At 42.0% G+C, this 13,616-nt stretch overlaps 1 protein-coding gene across 1 annotated transcript in view; it reads right to left on the reverse strand.

Moving 5' to 3' along the window:
- Positions 1-13,331, reverse strand: part of STAB2 (stabilin 2) — a 156,562-nt gene extending 143,231 nt beyond the window's left edge. The window contains exons 1-3 of the mRNA XM_065888385.1: positions 13,254-13,331; positions 9,190-9,323; positions 6,603-6,718 (exon numbers count right to left, since the gene is read on the reverse strand). Of these exons, the coding sequence (XP_065744457.1) occupies positions 6,603-6,718; positions 9,190-9,323; positions 13,254-13,331 (328 nt within the window). The remainder of the gene's footprint in view (positions 1-6,602; positions 6,719-9,189; positions 9,324-13,253) is intronic.
- Positions 13,332-13,616: the final 285 nt, after the last annotated feature.

The raw sequence follows: 13,616 nt of genomic DNA on the forward strand, positions 1-13,616 counted from the left end.
CAAGATCACAGGGTTGGTAACTGTTGGAACTACCATTGTGATCAGGCCTGACTCAAGATCCTGAGTCCTTAACACTAAGCCAGGCTACATAAGATCAGTACCTTAGAATAAAAAACCAATCCAAGACACACCTCTTGAAGTCAAGAGGCCAGCCAGTGATCTGAGAACCACAAAAGACAGAAACGGTAAGTAGCATATTCTGAATGCCTACCATCTGCCAGGCTCATCCTAGGTTCTTTACGTGTACGAGTTCACGCAATCCTCAGCACCGCCTTTGGAGGTACTGCTATCAGCATCACCACCTCCATTTGACACGTTAGAAAACCGAGACTGAAAGATTGGTTTACCAGATAAAATATAGGATGCCAGTGAAATTTCAATTGCAGATAAACCATGAATAAATGTTTAGAATAAGCATGTCCCCAGTACTGTAGGCATATCTGTTGCTTATCTGCAATTGATTTAACTGGGTATCCTTCAGTGTTATTTGCTAAATCTGGCAACTGGGCAGGGAGGGGAAGTAGCTTGCAAGGTCCCAGAAGGAGAATGTGATGAAGCTGAGAATGGAAGCTGGGCAATCTAACTTCAGGGTCTACAATCTTACTGGAAAACCACACTGCCCCTCAGGGCTAGCCTGGAACTAGGGGGAACTCGGGTGTCACGGAATCAACTCCGTGCAGTGACAGGCACCCAGCTAATGGAAGCAAGTTTGCCAGGAGCAGGCTCGTGGGGGGAGGGCTGCCTTCCCAGCAGTTGACTTGGCCACACACCCAGGTGTCTGGGTAAGGAGACAGGGACAGGTTGGAGCTGGGGCTCTGCAGTGAGACGGCCCTTGTTTCCTACCCTGCTCTGCACTTATTAGCTGGCTCTCGTTGGGTGAGCTGCAAACCCCCTCAAAGTCCCAGAGTCCTCACCTAGACTCTCAAGTGTGACTGTTTCTCCTCATCTGCTTTTGTGTCCCTCTCCCTCATCAGTCTGTGAGCTCCTTGGGGTTACGGACTGGGTTGTCATATAGGTGATTATGTGCGGCAAGCAGTAGGGGCTCAAGAAATGCTCGATCTTTATGAGTTGGCCAAGCCTGGAAGGAACTTTGGAAAAAAGATAGCAGGAATGTGAGAGTATGGAGAGTCCTTCATGTGTTGTCCTAAACTGAATGCTTTAACAATTTATGAAAACAACTTGTTCGGTTTTAAAATAAAAAGTTTAAAGTAAAAGTGTACATTTCTTTCCTGCTTCTCAAATCATTTTCTATCACCTCAGGTCCCCATCAGGCAAAAAAAGATGGTAAAAACTGACATTCTCAGCAACCACACTTGAAAGAGCTCTTCCAGAATCTGTTCTAAGGGCACGTTTCTAAGGCCTGGTGGAGGGCTCAAGCGGCTGATAAGGCTGTTTTCAATAATTATCACATTTCCCTTTGGTCACTGCTACTCTGGGGGTCTCTTGCATCGTGACTTTGCTCACGCAGGAGGCTTACCCCTGACAAGCTGTCAGCAAATCATCAGCTGTTCTGTTCCTTTAAAGGCAGATAATGAACTTCCTGGCCAGGAAGAGGCCAGGGACCTCCCTGTAACTTTATCTCCCAGGAACTCCCGAAGTGGCTACTAGTGTCATCACCTTTGTTTCAAAGCCTGGTGCACAGTGCTAGGCAGAGGCTATGTCCTGGTTTTTTAAAAATGGTAAATATTCCACTGATAGCTCTGGTTGGAATTGTCTGCCTGGGAAACTGTGGTGAAAATAGGTTCCTCACATGAACTCAGCATTATTTACGCCTCACAGAGTGGTTTCAAACCCATGGAGTCCATTTTCTGCAACCCAGGCAGTGAACGGCAGGGAACATACAAGAGGAAAGAAAAGGAGGTCTGGAAATGCAAATAACATGATGCAAAAAAATAAATGTGCATAATTTGATGACACTGACCTCACAAAGCATCAAGACCATTTTCCTCTGAAATAATCAGACTGCTTTGGCCACAATCAAGTTTCTGTGTAACCCTCTGCCCACATTCTTTTTCCATTACTCCGAGTTTTTGCACAGATCTGTTACCATTCACCATGGGATAATAAAGAACTGGGATGTTCAAATTTTAAAAAAGTATTTCCTCTGAAACAGAATATTGGTTGTTCAAATGGGATTTAAGTTTCAAAGTTAAAAATATGTTTCTGTGCTAATAACACACATATGAGACTCCCATATGCAGATCTGACAAAGCTGTAGAAGTTTTAATGAGGGAAAAGCAAGTTAAACCTGAGTAGAAACACCTTCCTTACATCAGGATGACATATTTTTTCCTCAGGTGAGAATTCATGCCTTATTCCTAATTTTAGAAGATAAGTAATTTTTTTCATTGTGCTTCTCTTTGTTTTCTAAGTTTTCAGAATTGATCATCGAGTTTTCTGGTTTTGAATACGGTACTATTAAAATAATTTAAAAAGTAACCCAGGGCTTCCCTGGTGGCGCAGTGGTTGACAGTCCGCCTGCCAATGCAGGGGACACGGGTTCGTGCCCCGGTCCGGGAAGATCCCACATGCCGCGGAGCGGCTGGGCCCGTGAGCCATGGCCGCTGAGCCTGCGCGTCCGGAGCCTGTGCTCCGCAGCGGGAGAGGCCACAACAGTGAGAGGCCCGCGTACCGGAAAAAAAAAAAAAGTAACCCAGAGGTGTTAAGTGTGAATGTCTTTGTCAATGCATCAGAAAGGAAGTGGATTCTGCCCTTGACTTGGAAAGAAGGCTATTCCAGAGCTTGTGCTTCCTCAAAAAGAAAGATGAACATACGTCAGCAGCTCCAAAATGGGCTTATCCTTGCAGAAATGTACAGCGATAGCCAAGATCTCACTTGTCATCACCACAAAGTGGGAGAAGTGAAATACATGGCAGAGTAGAGCATTTATCTCTTTCCTGAGCCAAAGGAAGGAAGTCTTTTGAGATATTTAGTATGCTTGGGAGATGAAGATAAAGGGAAGTGCCCTTTTGCCCCAGTGAGAGGACAGCCTTGGTTTTCATGTTTTGCTTCTCTGGACTCGAGACCTATCACAAGGAAAGACCTGAACATTCAAGGAATCCTGCAGACTCCTTTGACTGTAGGGGTGAGTAGTGCACAATTTTTGCGTAGCCCAGAGTGATGCACGAAACCCAAGATCCTGAATCCTGTTGGCTGCGCCTATTTTTTCGAGTAACCCACTGTTTAAGAAGGGCTCAGGGAAAGGGAGTCACTTTATTCGCCTTTCATGATCAGAGGTCTGTTTTGATTGTGATTCGCTCATTCATTTATTCATAAAATGTCTACAGAGTGCCTTCTTTATGTTATAGACTCCGCTAAGTACTTTTAAAATCCCTCCTAGAGTTTTGTAGAGTAGGAGTTTTTACCCACATTTGACAGCTCAGGAGACTTGGAGAAGCAGCAAGTCATTCTGTCATTCACTACACTGGATGTGCTCACTTTCATTACTGCATCTTAGACAAAGCCTTTTCTTGTCTACGGTGTGTCTAATTAACTTAAGATCACATTAGTTTCCATGGGTTAGAAAGAGAAAAGCAAATAAAAAATTCAATTTTATTCTGATGACTATATGAACTGGATGTGACCATGACCCTATCTGATGCTAAGAAAGTTCGTGAACTCTGGGTTAATCGTTTGATTCTGATGTGACAAATGCTTTGAAACATGAAGTGCCCATGTGCTGGGGTGAAACAGAGCAGAGTGGTTAACATAGAAGGGCCAGAGTATCCTAAACCCCAAAACCTTGACCTTTCCAGGGTAAGGAGCGTAATCCAGACATTGACTGGGAAGGCTGAAGGGACCTACCAATCGAAAGAGAAACTGCAATGTTCAACATCGCTCATCATCAGGGAAACGCAAATCAAAACCACAATGAGATGTCACCTCACACCTGCCAGAACGGCTGTCACCAAAAAAACACAGATAACAAATGTTGGCGAGGATGTGGTGAAAAGGAAACCTTCATACACTGTTGGTGGGGATGTAAATTTGTGTAGCCACTGTGGAAAACTGTATGGAGGTTCCTCAAAAAAAATAAAAACAGAACTACCATATGATCCAGCAACTCCACTCCTGGGTATATGTCTGGGAAAAACAAAAACACTAATTTGAAAAAGACATGCACCCCAATATTCATAGCAGCATTATTTACAATTACTAAGATATGAAAGCAATCTAAGTATCCATCAACAGATGACTACATAAAGAAGATGTGGTGTATATATATATATATATACACACACACACGCACAATGGAATATGACTCAGCCATAAAAAAAGAATGAAATTTTGCCATTTGCAACAACATGGATGAACTTGGAGGGTATTACGCTCAGCGAAATAAGTCAGAGAAAAACAAATACTGCAAGATATCACTTATATGTGGAGTCTAAAAAATACAACAAACTAGTGAATATAAGCAACCTCACAGATATAGAGAATAAACTAGTGGTTACCAGTGGGGGAAAAGAAAGGGGGGAGGGGCAACACTGGGGTAGGAGATTAAGAGGTACAAACTATTAGGTATAACATAAGTTACAATGATATATTGTACAACACAGGGAACATAGCCAGTATTTTATAACTCTAAGTGGAGTGTAACCTTTAAAGATTGTGAATCACTATATTGTATACCTGTAACATATAATATTGTTCAGCAGCTATACCTCAATTTAAAAAAATGGGGGGCCTCCCGGGCAGCGCAGTAGTTAAGAATCCACCTGCCAGTGCAGGGGACACAGGTTTGAGCCCTGGTCCGGGAACATCCCACATGCCGCGGAGCAACTAAGCCCATGTGCCACAACTACTGAGCCTGTTCTCTAGAGCCCAGGAGCCACAACTACTGAGCCCAAGCGCCACATCTACTGAAGCCCACGCACTCTAGAGACCGTGTTCTGCAACAAGAGAAGCCACCACAATGAGAAGCCTCTGCACTGCAACGAAGAGTAGCCCCCACTTGCCAGGACTAGAGAAAGCCCATGCACAGCAACAAAGACCCAACACAGCCAAAAATAATAAATAAATAAAAATAAATTTATATAAAAAATAATAAAAAAATTAAAAAATGGTAAAAAATAAAATACAGAAAAAAAGAGAAATTAGAAACACGTTGGGGACTCTACCTCTCTCTCTCTTTTTTTTTTTTTTAAGACAAGTTATGCTCCAGGCAGTGGGACAGAGTAGAAAGAGAGCAGGCTTTGGTGCCAGGAAGCCCTGAACTTCAACTTGCTTTACTTACCAGCCCGAAGGAGACAGAGATCATCTTTAAATCAGATTCCTCATAGGAAAAATGGGGATAAAAAAGTCTAACTTAAAGTTTAGCTTTAAGAATTAAATCATTATATAGGCCAACTACTTCTCTATTACCTAATGTCAGCAATATGGAGTAAATGGATGCTATTATTCATTTAATCATTAGTTAAAGAAAACAGGAGGAGGGGCTTCCCTGGTGGCGCAGTGGTTGAGAGTCCGCCTGCCAATGCAGGGGACATGAGTTCGTGCCCTGGTCCGGGAGGATCTCGCATGCCGCGGAGCGGCTGGGCCCGTGAGCCATGGCCGCTGAGCCTGCGCGTCCGGAGCCTGTGTTCCGCAATGGGAGAGGCCGCAGTGGTGAGAGGCCCACGTACCGCAAAAACAAAACAAAACAGGAGGAAATATTATGCATATAATGCGGGCTCAACTATTTAGAAGCCATATGGAAAAAAAAAGACGAAGGAAATAAGCCAAACTACTTATAGTTTTCTATGTGCAACAGAATACAGGTCACTATTTTTTCTTTCTTTAAACTTTTCTAAACTTTACAAGCTGTGTACAATTTGCTTATGATATTTTAACAAGAAAAACAAAGCAAAAGAGAAGTAATCTCTCCCTTTAAGTATTTAGATCCTTAAGGAGATGTTTTCATTACATCTTAGAAGATGGAAAACAAATGGTAAATTCATGATTAAAACACCTGATTTTTACTATCACTCCTGCCCCAAAAGGGATCTCACGTAATTTGCATGTCATATCAGGGACTTAGTCACTACTTGAGTGTTAACATCTTTAATCAGGATAGAAGTTCAATTTCAGCTGACAAATGCAATGTTTGACCAGAGGAGTCTAACTATACCATTGACTCAGGTTTGGTTAGTGGTTTTTCTTACAATGTGGAACCTGACCATTACAGAGTTTGATATGGCATCCTAAGACAAAGTTTTAGAAGAGTTAATGATTATCTTGGTTGCTAAACAATAACTACAGTCTTTGTGGTATTGTAATCCAATATCTTTTTAAAGAAAATTGTACTGAGGTTATAATAGCCCAGCAGTCTTACTTCCTCTCTATGGTCAATCATATTTTTTATAGAAATGGATATCCTTTCAATTGTCCCCTTTTCTGACTTGTAAAGGAATTGTCTTAAAGAGAGATCTCTAAATGGAGGAAAGCAGATATCGATATAAAAGCTGACAGAGCTAGAAAGATTTTCTACATATAAATGGAGATGGAAATTTCTACAAAAAGATGCTAACATTCTCTTTTATCAGGCTTCCTTCCTCTTGATTTTCTGTAAAATGAGACATTGAGAACCAAATACCATCAAAGGAAAGTGTTGTGACACTTACCCATGCAGTCTGGGCCCCAGTGGCCTGGACAGCAATGAGGCTGGAGATAGTCCTTCCTACAGATATGGCGGCATCCAGGGAGAGACAGCGAGTATGTTCTGACCTCAAAGGTGTACCTTGGAGGGTAAAGAGAGGACATTAACCCATAATTAGGGCAATGCAGTGAACTCTGGGCAGCGAGATTTCCACAGATTTTTATTTAGGTCTTTATACTTGCCTGTATTTTAAAATACGTAGATTGAGCACATTTTGCTTCCTAGGTAAAATGAAGCATGATCATGATTCATCTTTAATTTTAAGAAACATGAAAAAATCAGGGAAGGATGAAAATAAGGGTGAAATATCTAAAATGTTAGAAGTGAAGTTAGTAGATGAAAGAAATGATGCTAGGTTCTAGGCACATGCTAGAGGTGGGCTTCAGACTTGTCACTGAGTGTCCTAGCAGCCAATGCAAGAAGGGAAAGATCAAGAGTTTTGTGATGCACAGTACCTGGGGATTTAAAATAAACTGATCATTCAGGATTTGCACATTTTTTGCATATACCATAGATAGAAAATTTCTGTGAGAGGTGTTGTAATGTAGTGAGCAAAATTTGCCACGGTTTTCTTGATATAATCATGAGTTCCTTAGAACAGTTTTTGTACCACCAGCTGAGGAACAGTTCTGGAATAGCTAGTCTACAGAGGTTAAGTGCTTGTCTATTTACAGGGATCTCTGTATGGATGACTTATTCTAGGACTTGACTCCAGTGTATCTAAGGCCATGAATATCATTTCTTACTATTGGGCTGTTAAGAATAGTGTGACGGTGAGTTCAAGGTTGTACTCCTACACCAGTCCCTGAAATGTAGCTGATTCACCAAAAAGCTACTGGCTTTATGGGCAGTTGAGTTGGAGATAGAGTTGATGATTTCTTTGAAAGATTGAGCATATTGGCAGGGACATCTCTTTACAAAGAAGGGGACAGGGGGAGCCCAAAAGAGAAGCAAAATGTCCCCTCAAGAACCAGTCTTGGCATAGAAAACAAACTTATGGTTACCAAAGGGGAAAGTGGGAGGGGAGAGGATAAATTAGGAGTTTGGGATTAACAGGTACACACTACTATATATAAAATAGATAAATAATAAGGACCTACTGTATAGCACAGGGAACTATATTCAGTATCTTGTAATAAACTATAAGGGAAAAGAATATGAAAAAGAATATATATGTATATTTATAATTGAATCACTTTGCTGTACACCTGAAACTAACACAACATTGGAATTCAACTACAATTTTAAAAATTTATATAAAAACACCAGTCTTGGGTTTGTTTCAGCACAGCTGAATGACAGATCAAAGTTCTCAATTCTAAAACAGACAGCCTGAATGCAATAATCTTATCTGCTGTGCGTGTGGGAAGTGGGGGGAAGGTGGGGTGGGATACATAACCAAATACGCACTTTGGCCATGAAAATAAAAAATCAGTATAAAGAGTTCTCAGTAAAGTCCCCATATAATTTTAACCTTGAACCCCAAAGCTTTCTGATGTACTTCCTCAGGGAATCTGGTTACAAATGTGTGCCCACTTTGGTAACTAAGTGGTTAACTGCTGTATGTGCTTGCTAATTCCAGGCCAGGTAATGTTGGGAAACTTCTATTAAAAATGGTGACTTGGGGTTTTAGGATATAGTACAGTCGCATTAAGCAAACGTGAATTTAAAACAGTGGGATCTAACAGTTAATGGTTTCATTTTATACAAAATTCTTCTAATTCTTCACCCCTGAATTAAAAACAAACTCATTGAGTACTGTCTAATTTTTGAATTAGTAGACTGAGTAAATTAAAATTTGTGTTTGCATTTGAGCTGCATGGCTGCACCCATGAGCTGGCGGGCAGAACTGCTTGTCATCCTTTGCAAGGATTAACCTTGAATTATGAGAGTTTTGAATCATAAGAGGGCTTCAAAAATGCTACACTCACATACAATGCAAGAAAGCTATAATTCCTTTGTCTCCCTTCTTTGGGTTCTAATTAGTATCAGGGTGCATAGCTAGTTTGTAAGGTGACTATCAGACCCAAGGCTTTTAACATGTTCTGACTAGAACCTTTTCCAAAGGAAACAAACCCCAGATTTTCAAAATAAAGAAGGGCAAGATGAAGGCAGAATATTTTGGTGCAATTTTGTATGAAAACATGAATTGTAATATATTTTTTAGACTCAAGGTCATAGTTGTAAGTTACTGAAGTTTGGGTTCAATGTAACCTTAGAGTAAGAGAAAATCATGGAAACGCTTCGTAGTTTTTTTTTTTTTTTTTCCGGTACGCGGGCCTCTCACTCTTGGGGCCTCTCCTGTTGCAGAGCACAGGCTCCGGACGCGCAGGCTCAGTGGCCATGGCTCACGGGCCCAGCCGCTCCGGGGCATGTGGGATCCTCCCAGACCGCGGCACGAACCCGTATCCCCTACATCGGCAGGCGGCCTCTCAACCACTGCCCCACCAGGGAAGCCCGCTTTGTAGTTTTTGAATTGAGAGGTTTCAATTTGGATTCACAATCCTTTGTGTTCCAAGACTCCAGCACACATATTTTCTCATAATGAGTACCTGCAATCTCGGATCCCTACGGTGCCATTGGTAATCTTGGCGTAACCATCTGGGCATTTCATTCCAAAGTTGAGTGAGCAGGATTGGCACTCAGTCCTAATTGTAAGGAGAGACTTCTTATCACATCTTTTTGCCTGTGAAAACATTAAAAAAAAAATATCAAGTCCCATTAGCAGAGCCTGGGTTGGCCAATCTTCTCCACTAGCTTCATGTAAATGAAACGACAGGGATGGCAATGAGGTTGATTGGTAATGACTGGTGGGTCTTTCCATCTTATCTGCAAGGAGTGTTGGAATCAACAAGCAATGTCTACCACAGCTGTGGGCAGGGGAAGGTGCTGCTTATACCACCCATTTGCCTTAACTGATCTCAAGTCTGGAGTCTAGCAAAGTAGAGCAATGTCACTATTTACACATATCCAAATGCAAAACCGGAAGCATACAGCAGGGTACACCTTTCAAATGGGCAATTGTAAGCCGGTTATTCAAGATCAATTGATCACAGATCAATAGGTCTCAAGAATATTCTTTCAGCATTAATTCCATAGGAATAGTCTAGTTTGGGTGCTAAATGCTGTGAAGCACACAGTCCCTGCTCCAAAGGTGTTTGCAATCTTTTGATGATAATCCAGCTAGAACGTGGGCTCCGTAAGAGCAGAGACTTTTTCCTGTCTTGTTCTCTGCTGTACCTTAAGCACCCAGAGCAGTGTGTAGCACATAGTAGTGCTTAGTAAATATTTGACTTTTTTTAAATAGATCTTTATTGGAGTTAATTGCTTCACAATACTGTGTTAGTTTCTGTTGTACAACAAAGTGAGTCAGCCATATGCATACGTATGTCCCCACATCCCCTCCCTCTTGCGTCTCCCTCCCACCCTCCCTATCCCACCCCTCTAGGTCATCGCAAAGCACGGAGCTGATCTCCCTGTGCTATGTGGCTGCTTCCCACTAGCTAACTACTTTACATTCGGTAGTGTATATATGTTGATGCTACTCTCACTTCGCCCCAGTTTCCCCCTCCCACCCCGTGTCCTCAAGTCCATTCTCTATGTCTACAACTTTAATTCCTGCCCTGCAGCTAGGTTCATCAGTGCTTTTTTTTTTTTTTTAGATTCCAGATATATGCATTAGCATGTCATATTTGTTTTGCTCTTTCTTACTTACTTCACCCTGTATGACAGACTCTAGGTCCACCCACCTCATTACAAATAGCTCAATTTTGTTTCTTTTTAGGGCTGAGTAATATTTCATTGTATATATGTGCCACAGCTTCTTGGTCCATTCATCTGTCAATGGACATTTGAATGAATGACTTGTGGGAAATCACAGACACACTAGAAATAATCACTTGGCAACATCAGGTGGCAGAGAATTCACTGTTAAAATGAATGACACAGATACACTTTGGCCTCGTCTTCAGGATCCCTTGTGCGTGATCCTGTTGCTGATCCTTCATGGATATAATCCTCTTTCTCACGTTTCCTTCATCTCCCCATCAAGCTTAAGAAGCAGCAGCTTTGTACAACGAAGAGACACTGAACTTGAGGCTCAGAAGACCTAAGTTTAGAATCAACCTTTGTATCTTGCTAAGCATACAGTCTTGAATGAATTCCTTACTTTTTGCCATCATCTGTAAAGGGGGGATATTAATAACCACCCTGCAGGTTATTGAGACCTGAGTGATATAACACGCGCAAATCACCTAGTCCAGTATCTAGAATATCATAGGCCATAAATGCTTGTTCCTGTGACATTTCTGTTCTTACCTGTGTTTGGCTTGTTGTCTCTCCTCATCGGAGTGTCCTTTCCCCTCCCCTTGGCTATCCACACCTCAACACCCTGTGTAACACCACGTCCACAAAACCACACTCATTTCTCTTCCTTTTCTCGACTTCTCCCTATGGCTGGACAGTGGAGCACATTCTGTTGTCTTTCTCTCCACTTAAAAATCCCTTGCTGGAGAGGACCACTTCTCCTATTTCTTTGTCATCCCACAGCTTATCCCCTGGGCCCAGCATTAGGTTACGGGTGGTGGGAAAATAACTACTTCTAAGTTCGTTGAAATATGTAAAGGCTGCCTAAGAAGAAAGCTTACATTTACAGGGCAACATATGGTTATGCACACTTCCAAAGGCATCACCTTATTTGATCTTGACCACCCTAAAGACAAGTAGGGGAGGTATCGTCATTCTCATTTTAGTGGGGAGAAAACTGAGGTGGGGTTAGGTCCAGTGACTTGCCCAAGGTCACACTGTCAGTTAGTGGCCTTATGATTCCTTGATCAGTCATTGCTCTTCCCCATACTGTACAGTGGTATATAGAAAACAAAACCTGTTTTTACCGGCAGCTTTCATTTGGTGATCATTATGAACCAAAACAGCACTGGAATGTTCTTTGTGAAATAATAAAAGCCACTCTTAGGTATTGTTTGAATTAATCCCCTTTAATGGTTAGGGCATATCTACACTTCTTTTAAGCAGGATTTTCTTTACATTAGGGTTTCCCATTTGGATAAGTTTATGGGGTGACAGTACTTTCTCTTTTCTTAGTAAGCCAGAATACTCTCTCTTCAAGGAACCCCTTAATCTTCAAATTGTCCTTTTCCAATGGAAAGGCTCATTCTCTCTCTCATACAGTCCCGTCTAAAAAGTAAACTCAGCTTTAAAATCAGTCAAGGCCTGACTCGTGCACTAAAGCAAGTACTCAACAATGATGATGATGGTGGTGACGTGCACGATAATTACTGCTGTCTGTGGAGCAATGATGGGGAGAAACTGAGGCTTAGAGGGACCAAGTAACATGCTCAGGGCTCAACAGCTAGTAAGCCATGGAGCAGTGACTGGTCCTCAAATAGCTGTTAAACAAAGAAAAGCCCCAGTTCAAACTTGCCCCTATCTAACCTCATAGCTGGAGCACTTAACCCTTATGCCATCTTCCAATGTTTCAGTGAAAAACCTTATCAGAGTATAGCCAACTGGAGTAAAATTGGTGTTGATAAAAACGTGTCTGGCACAAAACAGATTCACAGACATAGGGAACAGAAATGTGGTTGCCAAGGGGGTGGGGGGATAGGGGAGGGATGGATTGGGAGCTTGGGATTGGCAGATGCAAACTATTCTATAGAGAATGGATAAATCACAAGGTCCTACTGTATGGCACAAAGACCTATACTCAGTATCTTGTGATAAACCGTAATGGAAAGGAATATGAAAAAAGAGTGTAGATATATGTAAAACTAACTGCCTTGCACAGATGCAGAATCATGTTTATGTTTTATTATTAATAGAGCAGAAATCCTATCTCGGGAAATACATTTTAAATAAATCACTCAGATTGCCTCTCACATACCTCCGCTTTATTTATTTTTAGTTTTGTCCGTGCAGCATGCAGGATCTTAGTTCCCCACCCAGGGATTGAACCCATGCCCCCTGCTGTGGAAGCATGGAGTCCTAACCACTGGACTGCCAGGGGAGTCCCTCACATACTCTCCTTTAGCCTGGACTTGCTGCAGAACTGGTATTGAACCTGCTATAGGATGACAACTCACGTGAGCCTGCTGGGCAGGCAGGAGTGCTGGTGTCATTCACAAGGACTAGCCATTCGACTGCCCTGGGTACTTCTGCTCAACTCGTGGTAGGTAGATGGATGGATTCCTGGCACATCTGGTGACACTGTGTTTCTCAATCAGTTATCACCCAACCTGGAATTCCCCAGAGCTCCTCTCTACTCAGCTCTCTACAGCCATTGTTATTTTCTACATTCAGAACGATGCAATGGGAGGTATTTATTAAAGCAAACCGACAAAAAGGATAGCAAAATCCACAATGGATAGAGGGATGTTAGCACTTAAATCAGAGATCCCAACAATGGCGTTTTAACACACGAATAGAACTGGGTTAGCACCCTTTCAGACAGATCCCCATTAGAATCCTATTCTCCACAAGCTTTCTATTTTGTGAAGTCCAGATAGTACCATTTACCTAGGACAATGTAGGAAAGCAAAAAAGTTTATGTACACAATCGTGAACGTAAACACATTTAAAAAAAACGCAAGTTTCATCTTACCTGCTCTGCAGTGTCAGGTAGGGAACAGAGATTTGGTGCCGCCAATCCAAGGAAAAGAAGTATTAAAATTTGTAGCATGGTGAGGAAATATTTGCTTCTTCTCCACGTCAGGCACCTGTCAGGACTATTTAGCTACATTAACTTAGTCTGATGAATGCCCAGTGAATTCTTTCTCATTTCAGTGTTTGCTTTTAAATCTCTTCCTCTCCTTTTCCTGGATTGAAACAGATGATCTGTGAGAACTGCCTCTAGACAGGAAAAATGGCCAATCTAGGGGTCGTGGTGAAATCGGCCACTCTCAACTGTATACACGTCTGGCTCAATGACAGGATATCCTCAAGGCGCTGAGGCAGAGACATGGTC

Source organism: Phocoena phocoena, chromosome 11, assembly GCF_963924675.1.
Source record: "Phocoena phocoena chromosome 11, mPhoPho1.1, whole genome shotgun sequence".
NCBI lineage: Eukaryota > Metazoa > Chordata > Mammalia > Artiodactyla > Phocoenidae > Phocoena > Phocoena phocoena.